The sequence below is a fragment of the Hypanus sabinus genome, chromosome 5, assembly GCF_030144855.1.
Source record: "Hypanus sabinus isolate sHypSab1 chromosome 5, sHypSab1.hap1, whole genome shotgun sequence".
Lineage (NCBI taxonomy): Eukaryota > Metazoa > Chordata > Chondrichthyes > Myliobatiformes > Dasyatidae > Hypanus > Hypanus sabinus.
The window spans coordinates 103,193,906-103,213,449 of NC_082710.1; the positions used below are offsets into that span (position 1 = coordinate 103,193,906).

Genomic DNA, 19,544 nt, shown 5'->3' on the forward strand with positions numbered 1-19,544 from the left:
TGCAAACCTGAGATGTGCAGCAATGTTTTTGCTGTTTCCTCCTCGGTGTCCTTTCATGAACACCATTCCTGTTTTTCTTATAGTGGACAAATGAACAGGGACTTCAGCAAGTTCAAGAGATGTCTGCAGGTATTTTGCTGTTACCCTTGGGTTCCTTTCCAGCTCCTTGAGCATTGCATGTTGTGCTCTTGGTGTGATCTTTGCAGGATGCTCACTCTTAAGGACAGCAGCAACAGTATTAAGATTCCTCCATTTGTAGACAATTTCTGCTACTGCAGACTGATGAACATTCAGGTCCTTAGAAATGTTTTTCCAGTTTCATGCATCTCTAAATCCCTCTTCTAAGGTCCCTTGAAAGTTGTTTTGATCAAGGTATTGTGCACATAAACAGATCTGTCTTGAGAAGAGCAGGCTCTGTCAGTAACCTGACTTAGTGTGTCTTACATATATATAGGGCAGGGCACCTCTACAACTCACACCTTCAATCTCATCTCACTGATTGGAACACCTAACTCCAAAATGCTTTTGTAGAAGACATTACACCAGAGGTTCACATACTTTTTCCAACAAATCCATGTAATAGTGCATCTTTTTTTTCCTCAATAAATAAATGAACAAGAATAATTTTTTGTGTTATTTATTTAATAGAGTTCTCTATCTAGTTTTAGGATTTACATGACAATTTGATCCCATTTTAGGTTATATTTATGCAGAAATAAAGAAAATTCTCAGGGTTCACAAACTTTCTAGCAGTACTGTACGTGTCAGAGAACTTTTTTGAGGTTTGCTTGTTTGCTGCTTGTTAAGACCTAAATAGACAGACACATCCTTCAGAGCTTGCCTCCTCAGTCAGTGGTGGTGTTATCAAGTCACAGCTGATAATTGACATAGAAGTCACTCATATTGTACATATTTTGTTCACCTATTTTTGGTACATCCTCCAAACTTTATTCACATAGAAGAACACCAATTTATCAGCAGAGTGACCACAGGAGATCATAATTCAATAGGGCAGAATGATTTTCTGCTGCTCCCCACCTTTCAGTACAGTCAGCTTAAAGCTCATGCCAGCATAATAGTTTCTATTCAAATAAATGGTAAGCATCTGTTCTGTGAAGATAGGTTAAGTAGTTCTGCTTTAATTATTGAATGTTAGCTTTAACAATTTTAATGTTTTTAACTCTAGTGCTTTTAGTGCTTTTAAATTAAACGTAAAAGAAAAATAACAATTTTTCCACCATTACTCAATGCTTGTCTACTCTGAAAATGATCACATTAAAGGGTCCAAACACACTGACCACTTTGAAGCCAGCAAGACTGCTCCAATGCTCAAGTAAGAATTAAATGTGTTTTTATGCTTTATCGCATATTTTTCTTGACTGACATTAAATGGACTGATCTGCAGTTAAATGAGGTGAATCAGTCTTTCCAAAACTGTAATTTCTAACAAAGGCACTTATCCTTGAAAACAGCATGCAGAGACAATGGGTTTTCTGCCTGCTGCTGCCCTACTGAACTCTTGTCCACATACGTCAATTCCATTCTATCCCCCACCCCGTCCCCAAGGCTCAGTCCCTTCCCATCTACATCCAGGACACATCACATGCTCGCAATTTCTTCAACAACTTGCAATTCCCTTAGCCTTGATCACCTCATTTTCACCATGGATGTCCGGTCCTTAAACACTTCTATCCTGCATCAAGGAGGACTTCAAGATTTCCACTTCGTTCTGGACAACATAGCCAACCATTTGCCCTTCACCACCACCACCCTCTGTTTAGTGGAACTGGCCTTCACCCTCATAGCTTCTTTTAGCTCCTCCCACTTTTTCTAAACTCAAGGTGTAGCCGTGGACACACATATGGGCCCCAGCTATGTACGCTTTTTTGTTGGCTACATGGAACAATCCATGTTCCATGCCTTCCCTGGTGATGCTTCCCAGCTGTTTCTGTGCTACACTGCCTACTGCATTGATGGACCCAATTTCATCAATTTTTGTTTCCAACTTCCACCCTGCCCTTGGTCACTTGGTTCATTTCTGACACCTCTCCCCCATGATGTCCTTCCTCCTCCCCTTTCTCCTATAGTTCACTCTCCTTTCCTATCAGATTCCTTCTTCTCCACACCCTTCGCTTTCCTATCTACTTGCCTATCTTACAGCCTCCTTCCACCACCCCCACTTTTTTTTTTATTCTGTCATCTTCCCCTTTCCAGCTCTGAAGAAAGGTTTCAGCCCAAAACATGGACTGTTTATTAATTTCTATAGATGCTAGCTGACCTGCTGAGGCCCTCCAGCATTTGTGTATATTATACTTGAAGAGAGCCCACCAGAACAGGTGATTCACTGGCACACCACCTCTAATGTCATTGAGGTCATAGATAAACAAGAGGAAATCTGCAGATGCTGGAAATTCAAGCAACACACACAAAATGCTGGTGGAACGCAGCAGGCCAGGTAACATCTATAGGGAGAAGCACTGTTGATGTTTCGGTCCGAGACCCTTCGTCCTGCTGATCATGAATAATGCTGAATAAATCTGTTTTTCTTTCAATCATCTGCAGTACAAGACCTCCACAGTGCTGACCAGGGTGTCAAGAGATAATAATTCTCAGGAAAGTGCGAGGTGCTGCATAATGGAAAGTCCAATCAAGATTCAAAGTTCAAAGTAAATTTATTATCAAAGTACACGTCACCATATACAACCCCATGATTCATTTTCTTGTGGCCGATCATAGAAGATACAAGAAACATAAAACAATCAATGAAAGACCCACCCAACAAGATGGACAAGCAACTAATGTGTAAAACAAGTGCATATATAAAGAGAAATAATAATAATAATAAACAAATAAGCAATAAATATTAAGAACATGACATGAAGAGTCCTTCAAAATGAGTTCATAGGTTTTGGGAACAGTTTAGTGATGGGGTAAGTGAAGATGAGTGAAATTATCCATTTTGGTTCTAGACCCTGATAGGACATGTGCTAGACCCAGGACAGATCCTCTAAAATGAGGGCTTTCACAGTAAACAATAGGTTTCCTGGGGTGTGTTCTAGAAAAGAGGAACTTTTAAGTTCAGGTATGTGATTCCCTTAAAGTGGAGTCACAGGTAGATTAGGTGTTGAAGAAGGCTTGCTGACCTCAACAAGTCAGGGCATTGAGTATCAAAGTTGGAAGGTCATCGCGTGGTTGCCCTTGGAGTATAGAGTTCTGTTTCGGTCACTCTGGTGCAGGAAAGATATTATTGAACTGGAAAGAGTACAGAAAAGTTTTACATACAAAGATGATACCAGAGACTGGGTTACAGGGAAAGGTTGGACTGGCTATGACTATTTTCCTTGGAGCACAGAAAACTGAGAGGTGATTTTATAGTTTAAATCATGAGAGGCATAGATGAAGGAAATGAACTCAGTCTTTTCCCAGTGTTGGGAAATTGAGAACTAGAGGTCATTGGCTTAAAGACAGAAGGAAGAGATTTAATAGGAACCTATTAATAGGTTTTATTAATTTAATAGGGTGACGTTTTCCACCTAGAGGGTGGTCAGTATATAGAATGGCTGCTTGAGGAAGATATTGAGGTTGGTACAATAAGACGTATAAAAGGTAGTTGAACAGGTACATGGATAAGAAAGGTTTTGAAGGATATGGGCCAAACATGGGCAAGTCTAACCACTCCACAAGGGCATCGTGGTTGGCGTGAAGCAGAAAGGCTGAAGGGCTTGCTTCCTTCCATTGGGTTCTTCCTTCAACAAGAACCCAAATAAAACAAAGCATTATGATAGAGTAATCAAGCACAGAAAATGTCTTTAAGCCCTTCTAACCCCTGCCAAACTCATACCAGTCTACACAAGTGGATCTCAAACTTTTTTGGTTGCTGTCCCCTTGGCTCATGGACCACATCCTCAACACTAACCCCTCCCTTTCTGGCCATTACATAAAAACTATAAAGAATTTTGATTTATGATGCACAGTTCTCAGTAATGCACAGCGCAAAAATTATTCAGATCTATTTAAAGCTATAAATAAAATAACCTCCTTATTTAATTAGGTAGAAACAATTTTCATCAACAATTTTAGAGCATACATTAGTAGTTCAACTATTTACTACTTCATTGCCTTTTCACCATTCAGTGATTTGGATGGGCTTGGTGCAACTTCTAAATATCAGGCTGAATGTCACTCAGGAGTCTCAGATTCCCACATTAAGTAACATGCTGTTTCATTGCTTTGAAAGAAGCTGCGTGACTGCATTGAAACTGCACTCCACTAAATATGATATTGGAAAGGCACAGGCAACGTCTTAACCTTTTATTACAGAGCAGAATAGAGTTCACAAAGATTTATTTCTGCAACCAAAAGTCTTGATATGAATTTTTGAAGCTTGGCTTTGGCTCAAAGTCATTTTGTAGCAAGATCCTCCATCCTTCCTGTTCATACCTCATAACAGGTGTTCAGGAATGGATTTATTACCCAATCTGGAACTTGAATCAAGAGAAGATCCTGAAATCTCTCCGACATGTCTTTATGCAGCTCACCCAGGTGGGCACAGTGTACTTGAAGATCATCATCTGGTATTCATTCTTTCTATTCCAACTCGGAAATAAGGTTTACATCATTCCCTCGCAATGAAAGGTTGATTTCATTACTTTACAAAAATTGACAAAAAAAGTAACGCTATGCTCAATATTTTTGAATTGATTACTGAATGAAGCATTTGAGTCTTCAAAGAAAAGTTTCAAAAAGCACATAAAAGCCTCTCAGGCAATTTCTTTTTGAGAGCCATCTGACTTGCGTATGCAATAGCAAGTGTTCAAACTGTTCATCATTCGCAATACAAAGCTCAAAATAGTTGAGTATTGAGAACATGGCACTTGATATTTTTCCAGAATCAGATTTAACATCACTGGCAGATGCCATGAAATTTGATTTTTTTTTGTGGCAGCAGTACATTGCATAATAATAAAAACTATAAATTACAATAAGTAGTTTGAAGTAAATTTATTATCGAAGTACATATATGTCACCATATACAACCCTGAGTTTCTTTTGTCCTGTGGACAAACAAAGTAAATCCAAAAATCACAATAGAATCAGTGTAAGGACAATCATTGTGCAAAAGATATTAAACTGTGCAAATAAAAAAAGAAAATAATAATAATAAACAAATAAACAAACAATAAGCATCATCAAGAACATGAGCTGAAGAGTCCTTAGGTTCCAGGAACAGTTCAGTGATGGGATGGTTAAGAGCCTGATGGTTAAGGGGTCCTGAGCAGAGTCTAACAGAATGGTGGGTTAGGAAATGATGATTATGTGATCTCTGTAATCAATTATGAGACACTGAGGATCAAATGCTTATAATAAGTAATTAATTTCTTGAATTAAGCCCGTAATTCTCAGCTGACCCCTTGCTACTGCCCTCTTTATGTTTATCGTCCCTTTACAAATTCCCACTACCCCAGAAGGTATGGGCGATATTACCTAGCTTTGGAACCACTGTTCTAAACATTTCTATCCAGGCACCTGTCTGGATATCTTTAAGACACTGTAATTACACCTGTCCTCAAAACCTCTTCAGGTTGTTCAATCTATATACCCAACACCCACCATGTGAAAAATCTTCCTCTGATGTTCCCTTTAAATCTTTCTCCTAACATCTAAAGACCATAAAACAGAGTAGCAGAACTCGGCCATTCATTCCATAAAGTCTGCTTTGCCATTTGATCATGGATGACTTACATTTCTCTCTCAATTCCTTTCTCATGCCTTCTCCCTATAGCCTTTGACACCTTTATTAATCAAGAACATATCAAACTCTTGCTTTAAATATACTCACTGACTTGGCCTCCACAGCTGTCAGTGGCAATGAATTCCACAGATTCACCACTCCCTGGGTAAGAAATCCCTCTTCATCTCTTTTTTTAAAGGAACATCCTTTTATTGAGGCCTCTGGTCCTAGATTCTCCCACTTCTGGAAACATCCTCTGCATGTCCACTCCATCCACACCCTTCAATATTCTGTCAGTTTCAATGAAATCTCCCTTATTCTTCTAAACTCTAGTGAGTACAGACCCAGAGTTCCTCATATGATAACCTTTCCATCCCTCGTATCATTCTTGTAAACCTTCTGTCCAACATCTGTGCACCCTTTCTTAGATAAGGGGCTCAAAACAACTCTCAATACTCCAAATCTGGTATGGGTAATAATTTATAAACTTCATCATTACATTACCTTAACTTTAATGTCCTGATAAAGTGCCTTGGCTCAACATGTCCACTGTTTTTTTTTTATTTCCAGAGATGCTGCCTGACTAACAGAGCTCTTCTAGCACAGCCTTTCTCAAACTTTCTGCTCTGGAGGAACCCTTGAAATAATTTCAGGTCTCAGGGAACCCTTGCATAAAAATTATAATATCTGGAGCTCATGGTACACTAGCATAATCAGTAAGTTGTCGATATAATAATCCAAAAATAATTGTCAATGCTCTTTTGAGTAGAGAATTAATTTTTAGCCAGACTTTCTTTTTGAAAAAAATAGTTAAGGTTACTTATCTTTCTAGAAATTGATCTCTTTCTTTCCCAATCACAAATTTTAAAAACTCATAAGACAAATAATTTCTCAATTCTGGGTTGAGCTTGATATAAGCACACACGGATTTCACCTTCAACTGAAATAAAACAATTTTTATCCTTGCTCTTGCGGCTTGATAAACAAGAAAAAGCTTGCTGAGACGTGCAAGAAGTTGAAAACTACAGCAAAATATTCCTTGCTTTCCTATGAATGGCAGAATACTCTTCTTTTACAGAAATCCAGAACACGTCTGTGGGCAGGTCAGTAAATCTCATCTTGAGTCCACAATCAGATTGCATCTCTAGTTCTTCCTCTTTTCCCAAAGTCAAGCTCTCAGGCTGAGCAGAAGATTTAGAGAAAGTGTCCCTTACTCAGTCATACACGTGTTGAAAGGGAGGGAAAATATTGTTCAGTTTTATTCTGCAGTTCTTCCAGGTGGTTTTCAATAAGATTCGAGACTTTCTGATACCCTTCCTCACTCTCAAGCTCAAGCAGCAGCGGAAACATTTCAAGAATTCCTTTTGCAACATGATTTCTTCCAAACACTCAGTTTCCTTTTAAATCCAAGGATCTTGTCACTTGAAGTCAAAACACTTGCGCCAGGACCTTCCAGAGACTTGTTCAATTAGTTGGTTCATCTGATGAAAAAAATGTCTGTTACATAGGCTAGTTTCTACTGCTATTCTTCATCTTCAAACTCTTAGCAAAATCTGGCCTATTATTTTATTGAAAGTTCTTCTGCAATTTACCTTTCAGCTCGAACACCCTGCTGAGTTCTCTTCCAGTGTTAACCCACCAGATATCTGTATGTAGCAGGAGGCTGGTGTGCTCTTTCTCCAGGTTTTTACAGTTTTTTAAAAACATTTTTGAGTGAACTGGTCTTAAAGCTACTAAGTAATTTGCTTCCAGAAACTTTTTACTGAGTGTGTCTTTATTTTCAAAGACTTTAATCTGTTTTGAGATTCCAATAGTCGTTTAAAATAATCAGCTTTTTTACGTGTCATATGTCTGTGATTTGTAGGTCAGTGTCTTTTCAATTTTGCTGGAGCTACTGCTCCATTTCTAAGTTGTTTGCCACAGATTAGGCCCAATAAAATAGGACAACTAGAATCACCCATCCATGTGAAACCCATTGATAAACAGCTTTCATTGTACAGACAGACATTTTTGCGTCCATTGTTGCACTAGTGCAGTGAAACAACTCAGTAGATTATAATTCTTCATCGTTAACCTTATCAGAATTGTCCATAGGCCTACGCCTAGAATCCTCCTCTTCCATCTCACACCTCCTCTTCAAAAATCGCCACACTGGACCACCTTTAGAATGAAAATTTCCCTCCAATTTTCTACCACACTGGCATTTCATTCGCTACCTTAAGTCAGTTGGCAGCGCACAGGTGGAAGTTGGGAGGCAATTCGGGAGTGAGAGGCTGATGTTACAGCTCGAGTTGGGCGAGTCAATTCAATGCTCAGAAAACACTTCACACTCCTCAACACTCTCCCCTTCAAGCAATACAGCACACAATGGCCTCCCCTATCTTCTGTCAAAAGCTGAGAATAGACTCAACCAAATAAACACGGTCCAACTGTGCACTGCCATACAGGGCCGAGATTGTTACTGGGGCTGCTCAGTTGCTGCCCACCACTACAAGTGCTAGCATCATACATTGGGCGAAGTTTCAAAAAAAGTTTTTTTTTTTAAAATCACTATCTCTTGCTAAACCCTAGGGTTTTGCAGAACCCTGGTTAAGAAATCCTGCTGTAATATTTTGTGTACATTGCTCAGCATTACTCTGTATTTTTCGATACTAATCCTCTTGAAATGAATATTAACAAAGGATATACCTTCCTTATTACTGACTCAACTTGCAAGCTAACCTTCAAGGAATCCTCACCAAGGGCTTCCAAGCAAGTCCCTTTGCAACTCTGATTTCTGAATTATTTACCCATTTAGAAAATACCTGTATTCCTTCTACTAAAGTGCATGACACAGTTCTCTATGCTGCAACCACCTGGCACTTTCTGTGCATTCTCCCAATTTGTCCAAGACTTCTGCAGACTCCCTGCTTCCTCAACACTACTTGCCCCTCCATCTTTTGTATCATCTACAAACTTGGCCACAAAACCATCAATTTCATCACGTCCATGTTATATTACATGGAAAGTAACAGAACATTGACTACTGCAGAACACTACTGGTCAACAGCAGCCAATTTGAAATATCCTCCTTTATTGCCATTCTTTGCCTTCTGGCAGTCACTCAATCTTTTACTTACTATAATAACATGGACTTCTATACTGTTTAACAGGTTCATGTGCAGCACCTTCTTAAAGGCCTTCTGAAAACCCAAGTAAGCAACATTCACTGCATCTCCTTTGTCTATTTTACCTGTTATTTCCTCAAAGAGTTCAAATTATTTTGTCATGCAAAACCTCCTCTTAAGGAAACCATGCTGACTTCAGCTTATTTTATTGTTCTTAAGTAGCCTGAAATCTCATCCTTAATTATGGATGATAAAATCTTAAATCAGGCTAACCGGTGTACAATTTCCTGTCTTCTACCTTCCCCCTTCTTAAAGAGTGGGGTGACATTTGCAACTTTCCAGTCCTCCAGAACCACTTACAACTCTTGTGACAGTTGAAAGATCATAACTTATTTCTCCACAATCTCTTCAGCTACCTCTTTATGAATCCTGAGATGTAATCCATCTGGGCCAGGTGACTTATCTACCTTCAGGGAGCTTTCAGCTTCACAAGCATCCTTTCCTTAGTAATAACAATTACACTCACTTTTGCCCCCTGAATATCGAATTGTTGACATGTTGTTAGTGTCTTCCACACTGAAGACTGATGCAAAATATGTATTCATTTGTCTGCCAATCTTTGTCCCCCATAATGACTTCTCCAGCACCATCTTCCAGCATCTAAGATCCATACTTACTTATTGTTTACTCTTAATATAACTGAAATAAAACTTTTGGTATCCTCTTTGTAATTATGAGCTAGCTTACTTTCATATTTCTACTTTTCTCCAACTATGCTTTTTAAAGGTTGCCTTCAGTTGGTTTCAAAAAGCGCTCCAATCTTCTAGCTTCCTGTTAAATTTTTGCAGTACAGCATGCCTTCTCTTTTGCCTTTATGCTGTCTTTGACTGTGCCCTCTGGTCCAAAACTCTTCCACTTTAGGAAACAGCCTCTCCACATACATTCTATTTAGTGCTTTCAATGAGTTGCCCCCCTCAAAACTCCAGCAAGTACTGGTCCAGAGATATCAAGTGCTCTGCGTACCCTAAACCCTTTCATTCCTGGAATTATTCTCCTGAACCTCCTCTGGACTCTATCCAATGCCAAGGGGCCCAAAACTGCTCACAATACTCCAAGCGTGGTTTGGATAATACCTTAAAAAGACTCAGCATTACATCCTTGCTCTTATATTCTAGTCCTCTCAAAATTAATGCAAACATTGTATTTGTCTACCTTACCACCGACTCAACCTTCAAGTTAACCTCTAAGGAATCCTGCACAAGGATTTCCAGGTCCCTTTGAATCTCTGAATTTTTAATTTTCTTCCCGTTTTTTAAAAAAGTCTATGCCTTTATTCCTTCTACCAAAATGCATGACTATACACTTCCTTACACCATATTCCATCTGCCAATTCTCTTAATCGGTCTAATCCTTCTGTAGGCTGCCTGCTTTCTCAACCCTACTTGCCCTTCTGTAAACTTGGCCACAAAGCTATTAATTCCATCATCCAAATCACTGTGATACAAGTAGTGGTCCCAATATCAACTGCTGTAGAACACCATTAGTAACAGGCAGCTAACCAGAAAAAGCCCTTTTATACCCACTCTTTGCCTCCTGCCAGTCAGCCAATCTTCTATCCATGCCAGTATCTTCCCTATAATACCATGGGCTCTTACCTTGTTAAGCAGCTTCATTTGTGGCACCTTGTCAAAGGCCTTCTAAAAATCAAAGTAAACAATGTCCACTGACTCTTCTTTGACTCTTTCTTCCTTTATGAGACATTCTAGGGTTGTTTTGAGGTGGCGAGGTGGCAGGCACTCTGTGAGCCACGTGGAGAGGACATTGATGGGCTCACAGAGTGCATCACTGGTTACATCAACTTCTGTGTGGACTGCAAAGTTCTGGCAAGAACTGTCCTTTGTTATTCAAATAACAAGCCATGGGTAACAACGGACATTAAGGACATCCTGAACACTAAAAAGAGGGTGTTTAGAGATGGGAATAGGAAGGAGCTGAGGACAATACAGAGGGACCTGAAAGCCAAGATCAGGGAGGCTAAAGACAGGTGTAGGAGAAAGCTCCAGTGGAAACTCCAGCAGAACAACATGAGAGAGGTCTGGAGTGGGATGAGGACCATCACTGGGTTCCGGCAAACTAGCAACAGAGGAGCTGAAGGCAGTGTGGACAGGGCCAATTAACTTAATCTTTTCTTCAACAGATCTGACACTGTGGCCCCTGCCCACTCCCACATGATTCATCTGTTGTCGGCCCCCAACCAACACATACTCCACTCTCCCCTCCTACACCTCCTTACAGCCCCCCATCCTGCTCTCGTGACTACACCCCTCCCACACCTAAAACCACCACAGTGGGCTTCACAGCTGAACAGGTGAGAAGACAGCTGAAACATCTCCACCCAAGCAAGGCTGCAGGCCCAGATGGTGTCAGCCCCAGGGAGCTCAAAACCTGTGTCCCCCAGCTATGTGGAGTACTTCACCATGTCTTCAACCTGAGCCTGAGTCTCCAGAGGGTCCCTGTGCTGTGGAAGACTTCCTGCCTCGTCCCTGTACCGATGACGCCGCGCCCCAGTGGCTCCAATGACTACAGACTGGTGGCATTGATCTCCCACATCATGAAGACCCTGGAGAGACATGTTCTAGAGCAGCTCTGGCCTAGGATTAGGCCACACTTAGACCCCCCTCCAGTTCACCTACCAGCCCCGACTAGGAGTTGAGCATGCCATCGTCTACCTGCTGAACCGTGTCTACACCCACCTGGACAAGCCGGCCAGCACTGTGAGGATCCTGTTTTTTCACTTCTCCAGTGCATTCAATACCATCCACCCTGCTCTGCTGGGTGAGAAGCTGACAGTGATGCAGGTGGATGCTTCCCTGGTGTCATGGATTATTGATTATCTGACTGGCAGACCACAGTACGTGCGCTTGCAACACTGAGTGACAGAGTGGTCAGCAGCACTGGGGCTCCACAAGGGACTGTCCTGTCTCCCTTTCTCTTCACCATCTATACCTCGGATTTCAACTACTGCGCAGAGTCTTGCCATCTTCAGAAGTTTTCTGATGGCTCTGCCATAGTTGGATGCATCAACAAGGGGGATGAGGCTGAGTACAGGGCTATGGTGGGAAACTTTGTCACATGGTGTGAGCAGAATCATCTGCAGCTTAATGTGAAAAAGACTAAGGAGCTGGTGGTGGACCTGAGGAGGGCTAAGACACCGGTGACCCCTGTTTCCATCCAAGGGGTCAGTGTGGACATGGAGGATTACAAATACTTGGGGATACGAATTGACAATAAACTGGACTGATCAAAGAACACTGAGGCTGTCTACAAGAAGGGTCAGAGCTGTATCTACTTCCTGAGGAGACTGACGTCCTTTAACATCTGCCGGATAATGCTGAGGATGTTCTACAAGTCTGTGGCGGCCAGCGCTATCATGTTTGCTGTTGTGTGCTGGGGCAGCAGGCTGAGGGTAGCAGACACCAACAGAATCAACAAACTCATTCGTAAGGCCAGTGATGTTGTGGGGGTGGAACTGGACTGTCTGACAGTGGTGTCTGAAAAGAAGATGCTGTCCATGTTGTATGCCATCTTGGACAATGTCTCCCATCCACTCCATAATGTACTGGTTAGGCACAGGAGTACATTCAGCCAGGGACTCATTCCACCGAGATGCAAAACTGAGCGTCATAGGAAGTCATTCCTGCCTGTGGCCATCAAACTTTACAACTCCTCCCTCGGAGTGTCAGACACCCTGAGCCAATAGGCTGGTCCTGGACTTATTTCCACTTGGCATAATTAACTTATTATTATTTAATTATTTATGGTTTTATATTGCTATATTTCTACAGTATTCTTGGTTGATACGACTGTAACGAAACCCAATCTCCCTCGGGATCAATAAAGTATGTCTGTCTGTTCGTCGTCTGCTCTGGCTGTTATTTCTTCCAAGAATTCCAAAAGATTTGTCAGGCAAGATTTCCCTCAGGGAAATACTGTTAACTTCAGCCTACTTTATCATGTGCCTCCAAGTACCCCAAAACACCATCTTTAACAATGGGCTCCAATCTCTTCTCAGCCACTGAAGTCTGGCTAACTGGCCTGTAATTTCCTACCTTTAGCCTCTCCTTTCATCAAAAGTACAATGACATTTGCAATTACAGGCTAATACATTATTGCCACAAAACAAAGATAAACAATAGAAGCAATACACACAAAATGCTGGAGGAACTCAGCAGGCCAGGCAGCATCTAAGGAAAAGAGTACAGTTGACGTTTCGGGGGAAGACCCTTCATCAGGCCTGCTGAGCTCCTCCAGCATTTTGTGTGATTTGCAGATTTTCTCATTTTTGATTGAAAAACAATAGAACCCATTTTAAAAAGACCCACACAAGACAGTCAAACACCAAATGAGTGAAAAAAAAAGAACAGATAATACATAGATTCTGAAAGTGAGTTCACAGCTGCAGAGCCAGTTCGGCACTAAGGTGAGCAAAGCCCGTCCAGGAGCTCGATGCTTTAAAGCGGCATGGAGTAATGGAGCCACCCATGAGTTCCACTTCTGCCATGAGGCATCAAAGCAATGTACATCCCCAACAATGGCCACACTCTCCAGAGTGTACATTGAATCCCCTAGAAAACTGCAAAAACGCCCAATCATTTAGTCAGCGCAAAAGAACGTCCTTAAAAAGGAAATTACAGGCTGCACCCAATCACAGTTCAGAAGTATACAGTGCCTTGTAAAGGTATTTAGCCCCCAACCCTTTGTTCAGATAAATGAGTATTACAACCAGGGATTTTGATCAATTTAACTGAGCATTTTTATTTGTGAATTATGTCCTCTTTTGTTTTCCATAGTAGAACCTTAAAAAAAAAACAGGCAAAACTGCAAAGCATGGAAAAACTAAAAATTCAAAAACTTAAATGTCATCAGTTCAAAATTATTCATTCCCCACTGCTCAGTATTTAGTTGAACCACCTCTCACAGTTATTACAGCCAGTAGTCTTTTTGGATAGGTCTCTATTAGATTTTAACAATATAATGGAGTAAGATTTGCCCATTCCTCCTTGGAAATTGCTCAAGCTGTGCCAGGTTAGTTGGGGAGTAGCGGTGGACGGCTACTTGAGGTCTTGCCAGAGATGCTTGATTGGGTTAAAGTCAGGACTCTGACTGGGCTACTCAAGTACATCAATTTTCTTCATTTGAAGCTACTCCATGGTTGCTTTGGCAGTGTGCTTTAGGTTGTTGTCCTGCTGAAAGATGAACTTTCTCCCCAGTTTACACTTTCTGGCAGAGGCTAGCAGGTTTTTATCCAGGATCTCTATGTATTTAGCAGCATTCATCTTCCCATCAAAGCTGAACAGATTTTCCAGTCCCTGCTGTGAAAAGCATTCCAATAGCATGACACTACCTCTACCATACTTTACAGTAGGGAAGGTGTTACCTGGCTGATGTGCAGCATTAGATTTACATCACATGACCCACTTAGTGTTGAGGCCAAAAAAGTTCCCCCTTAGTCTCATCCAACCGCAAGACTTTCTTCCACATCTTCACTGTTTCTTCTAAGTGACATTTTGCTAAGCCTTTACAGGCAACGATATGCTTTCTTGCTTAGCCAAAGCTTGTGCCTTGTTGCTTCTCCATAAATACTACATTTGTGCAAAGCCTGAAAAATTGTGGAGCAATGAACTTCATCTTCAATTGCAGCCATTGACATCTGCAGCTCACTCAATGTCTGTTGGCATCATAGTAGCCTCTGTTACAGATGCCATTCTTCTCCATTGACTAAGTTTAGAGGGGTGGCCTGACGTAGGCAGTATGGATGTGGTTTCATTTTTTTTTCCACATTTTCCACAATGGGCTACACTGAGCCTGACGTATGTTCAGTGCCTTTGAGTTGATCTTCCCCAGATTTGTGCTTCTCTATTATCACTTCCCTGACTTACCTCAAATACTTTTTGGTCTTCATTTTGGTTTGGTCTGTTGAAAATCTACCATACTGTTGTACCTTACAGAGAGAGGTCTTTATTTATATGAATTCTTTGAAAAACAGATTATCTCCAATTGTCTACATCAACAAACTCAGTGAGTTGATAAGGTAATACAATATATTGTACCTGAAGAAAGGAGATGACTACTTTATCAGCCTCACAATTTTGTAGATTGTTGACAAAGTTTTAGTATTTTTATTTTGATTTGATATGATACACAATGTTTTGTGGATTAGCTAAAAAATCTATTTTAAGTTTTGGAAAATGAGACAGCAAAATATGAAAATAGTTGGGCTGAATATTTTTTCAAGACACTGTATCTAAAAGAAAAAGAGTATCTTCTAGCTTTGTGAGCTATCTACAACATGTCACCAACGGTCACTGGCACCATCTTGCACTTCCTGCAGACCTAGTCAGCAGAGAGACTGTCAGGTACCCTGAAATCCTACATTTCACAGAGGAAGCTTTCCATTGCCTTAACTACCATCCCGTCTACAATTGCTGTAACTCTAAACTCTCAATTCCAGCCTGCGCCTATTCTTGCCCAAGCTTGTTGAATTATTCTAACACTGCCCGAATCCCAGAATGGCTACTTCTTTTTATTGGTCTCTGCTGAGTGCCTAAGAGATAATTATGACTGAAGCCTGCCGAAATGTTCCAAAAGGCATGGAGCTCTTTTTAAACCTTGCACTGTCTCACCAACAACCAACTTCTTGCGATGATGGCAGCCCACCAAAAATTTCAAAAGACCGAGTTATTTTTAAATCTTTAATTCCTGCATCTTCCAAAATGTTCTCAGAAACTTCTACCACTGCTGTTCTACAATCATCACTGCTTGCATCCCCTTCTAATCAACTCTGCCCAACTGTTCTGTCATGCCTCTGTAGTTACTTTACTCAATTGCAATATCGATACACTGATTTTAGCTTTCCCCCCTCAAGATGCAGGATAAATTCTATCATATTATAATCACTGTCTCGTAAGGGTTCCTTTACCTTAAGCTCCCCAATCAGATCTGGTTCATTGCACAATACCAAATTCTTAAACCCTTGTCCTCTAGTTTTAGATTCCCTTGCCTGGGAAAAAGACCTTTATAATTGATCTTGTCTATACATATCATTTTATAAACCTCTATAAAATACATGGGTGCCATAGTAGCATAGCAGTTAGTGTGATGCTATTACAGCTCAGGGCATTCCGGAGTTCAGAGATCAATTCTGGCACTGCCCGTACATTCTCTCCGTGACCGTGTGAGTTTTCTCCAGGTGCTCCAGTTTCCTCCACAGTTTCTTCACAAAGTTAAACCAGTTAGTAGGTTAGTTAGTCATCGCAAATTCATTTGTAATTAGGGTAGTGTTAGGTAGGTGAGTTGCCAGGCAGTGAGGTTTGTTGAGCCAGAAGGGCCTGTCCCATGCTGTATCTCTAAATAAATACTGGGTCACCCCCTCAGCCTTCTTCACTTCAAGAAAATCAGTGCCAGCCTATCCAACCTATTCTAATAATTCAAGCCTTCCTGTCCCATTGGCTTCTTGAGTTATTTCTTTCAATCAAAATGAAACATTGGAATATAGAATCAAACATTTTGTTACAAGTTTAACTTCTCTAAATTAAACAGAAAAAAAACTTGCTCACTTAACAACAATGTCAGATCATGGGCTCCAGTCTTATACCGCAATTTTATTAAATCTCATTACAATTTTTAAAAAAATGGATTTAAATGTCAATTTGCAATCGAAAGTTGAATCTGCAAAGTATTTCCAGCATATCTTCTATTTCACATTTCCAGCAACTAGTATTATGAATCTCAATGCTCCAGCATTGTTTGTTTCTTTCCTTTGTCCTGTGACTTTATTTGCCCATGTACATCTCCTCCAAAACAAAACATTTGCAATTAAAAAGCTTTCAGTCCCTCTGCCAGCACTATCACCAACTGTATCACATCTCTCATATTCTTCACCCTTTGTTCTCTGCCACTTAAAGTGTTCTTGTTTTCCTACTTTATCTGGTTCATACCTGGCTATTGTGCCATAATAATAAATATACTTCTTTTGAAAAGATGCTGGCTGAACTGCTGAGTATTCATTTCATTTTTAAGTATATTGTCTTTTGGGTACTTTTGAAAGATCACACACAAGACTCAGGTAAATTGCATCAGGTGTAGGCCACCAAGCCACTTAAGACTTCCCCATCATACAATATTGTGGAGGCTGAAAATAAGACCATAAGATAACAGGAACAGAATAAGGCCATTCAGCCCCTCTAGTCTGCTCTTGCATTTAATCATGGTTGTTTTTTTCCAACCCAACTTTCCTGACTTCCCCTTTAAATCCTTTATACCCCTACCAATCACAAACCTATCACAGCCCCTGTGGCAACAAAATCCAGATTCATCACCACCTGTCCGAAGAAATTCTCCTCGCATGCTCGGCTCAACTCCACTTCTGCTATTGATCTATCTCTACCTTAAATATATCTAATGATCTGCTCTAGTACCCTCAGGGACAGTGAATCCTGGCCTAGAAATTTCTTTACCAATTTTAAATGTCCAGCCCCTTATTTTGTGGTAATACTGTCTTGTTTGTGATCCGCCCATTAGTGAAATCATCTCAATATCTAGTGTCAAGCTCTCTTAGGATATTATATATTTCAATACGGTCAATCCACATTTATTTAAACTCCAATGTACACTTGATAAGCTGACATGTTCTGCCTGTGACCATGCCAATATTTATCTTTGAACCAACATTGCTGTCCTAACTTTTTTTTGGAATTTGTTGTGTGTTAATTGGTCACTACATTAGCTTTAATACAAAACAACAAATGATATGAAAAATGTTCCAAAGATGCAAGTTATTCCTGCAGCAAACTATACTTCTACCATTACTGTATTAGCTGGGGAAGATTGGGGGCAAACATGGAACACCATGAAATATATTGTACTCATTTGTTTTTAACAACAATTTTTCATTAAGAATCTTGTATACACACAAAACCAATTTTTGTAACACATAGGAAATTATACAAAGTAATTTGTAATTACAAACCTCGGCTATACACTCTCCTAGAGATAAACTGCTGTCCTTCGTTCTTCTTTTGTTCATGATGGAAATTATTCACAAACTGTAAAACAAGTCAAGAATAAATAGGACCCAATCATTTTAAATGTTTCACAACTAAATGGTGACTACTTTATCAGAAAGAGTGAATGATGTTCTCAAAGTACTTCCTACAGACAAGTTTTTACTGACAAAATCATCATTATTAAATGCTGTGCCATATGACATAGGTAATCATGGTCCTTCCTTGAGCATGATTGTGCTTGGCAAATTATTCTAGAAAAGCAGTATGCCATTGCCTTCATCTGGGCAGTGACTTTACAAGATGGGTGACCCCAGCCATTATCAATACTCCTCAGTATTCAGTCATCATATAACCAGGACTTGTGATGTGCATCAGTTGTTCATACAACCATCCACCACTTACTCCCATGACCTTACGCAACCCTGATTGGAAGGGGGCTCACCCAAGGGTAGGCTGAAGGCTAGCAGACAGGAGAAGCACCTTACACCTCCTTTGGTAGAGAGGCATCTCCACCCCACCACCAAACTCTATTTACTCAAAATTGAGGTTAAATGACTCTAAAATAAATTCCTGATTTTGAAAATTACTTGAGAGCTTCTTAGTTCATTGTGCAGTCTTAGTAAGTTTGCTGGCAAAGTTGTGCATCCTATATTGTCCTTCTAAATATTGCAAGGACAGTAATCAACAACATACATAAAGCTAAACTTCATCCACAAACCCAGATAGCAACACTGGGTCTATTTCAACTGACACCATATAACCCATACACTTATGCACCAATAAATGAAAGACATAGGAAAACAAGATGGAAAAGGGGGAGAATGGATCATTCCAATTTCAATTCATTTAGGTGCACTCAAAAATTATATTGGAATATGATGAAAGAATTAAAATACCTTCAAATTGAAGCATACTAAAAGTAACATCATATAATCATATACTTCCGGTAACCGAACGCAGCAGCCTCTCAGGAGCCAACCAAATGTGTTTTTCATGAATGCAAGACAATTCTACTCCAAGAACGAGAGGTACTGCAGGTCTACTCCATCAGTGAGCTGCTTACTGATTGGAGTAGCTGGACTGGTGTTGACGGAGCTGGCCAAGATGTTGAAAGAACCGGTTGGGATATCAGGCTGACAGAGGAGCTGGTTTGGGTTTGCAGGAGCTGCCCTGACTGCAGACCATGTTTTTGCCCGTTACTCGGAAGTATCGAAGTTGGTGCAGTATAACCAGGGTAGATTGTCTCAGATATTTCACTTGCGATCTCAAGACTCTGTTGGACAGTGATAATGTAAGTTACTGCAGCCCTATTATCCTTGCCAGGTGGGGAGACAGTCAACATGGGAGCTGTATAGCTTCAGCTGCAGTGAGAACTAGGTCTCAAGTCTCAGCTTGCCTGTTGCTGCAGACCAGGTGAGAGATGTGGAAGTGGTACAACATGGTTGAGCTCAGCTGGGTACTGGTCTCTCCCATCTGTGCTGCCCTCCCATGTTCGAACTGTGGAATGACAGACTGGATTGCGTACTTCCGTACACTGCTGGGAGTCGGTACCATCGATTGCTAGGCATTGTTGCTCAGGGTCTTGGACTACTTAGGTTTTTTTCTGACTGAATATGTTTCTTTGCTCGATATCTTGAATTA

At 40.6% G+C, this 19,544-nt stretch overlaps 1 protein-coding gene across 3 annotated transcripts in view; it reads right to left on the reverse strand.

Annotated features, from left to right (window-relative positions):
• orc4 (origin recognition complex, subunit 4) overlaps nt 1-19,544 on the reverse strand; it is a 117,653-nt gene that overhangs the window by 87,019 nt on the left and 11,090 nt on the right. For all 3 annotated transcript variants that reach the window (XM_059970269.1, XM_059970270.1, XM_059970271.1), the window contains exon 2: nt 17,867-17,942. In XM_059970269.1, the coding sequence (XP_059826252.1) occupies nt 17,867-17,923 (57 nt within the window). In that variant the 5' untranslated portion in view covers nt 17,924-17,942. The remainder of the gene's footprint in view (nt 1-17,866; nt 17,943-19,544) is intronic.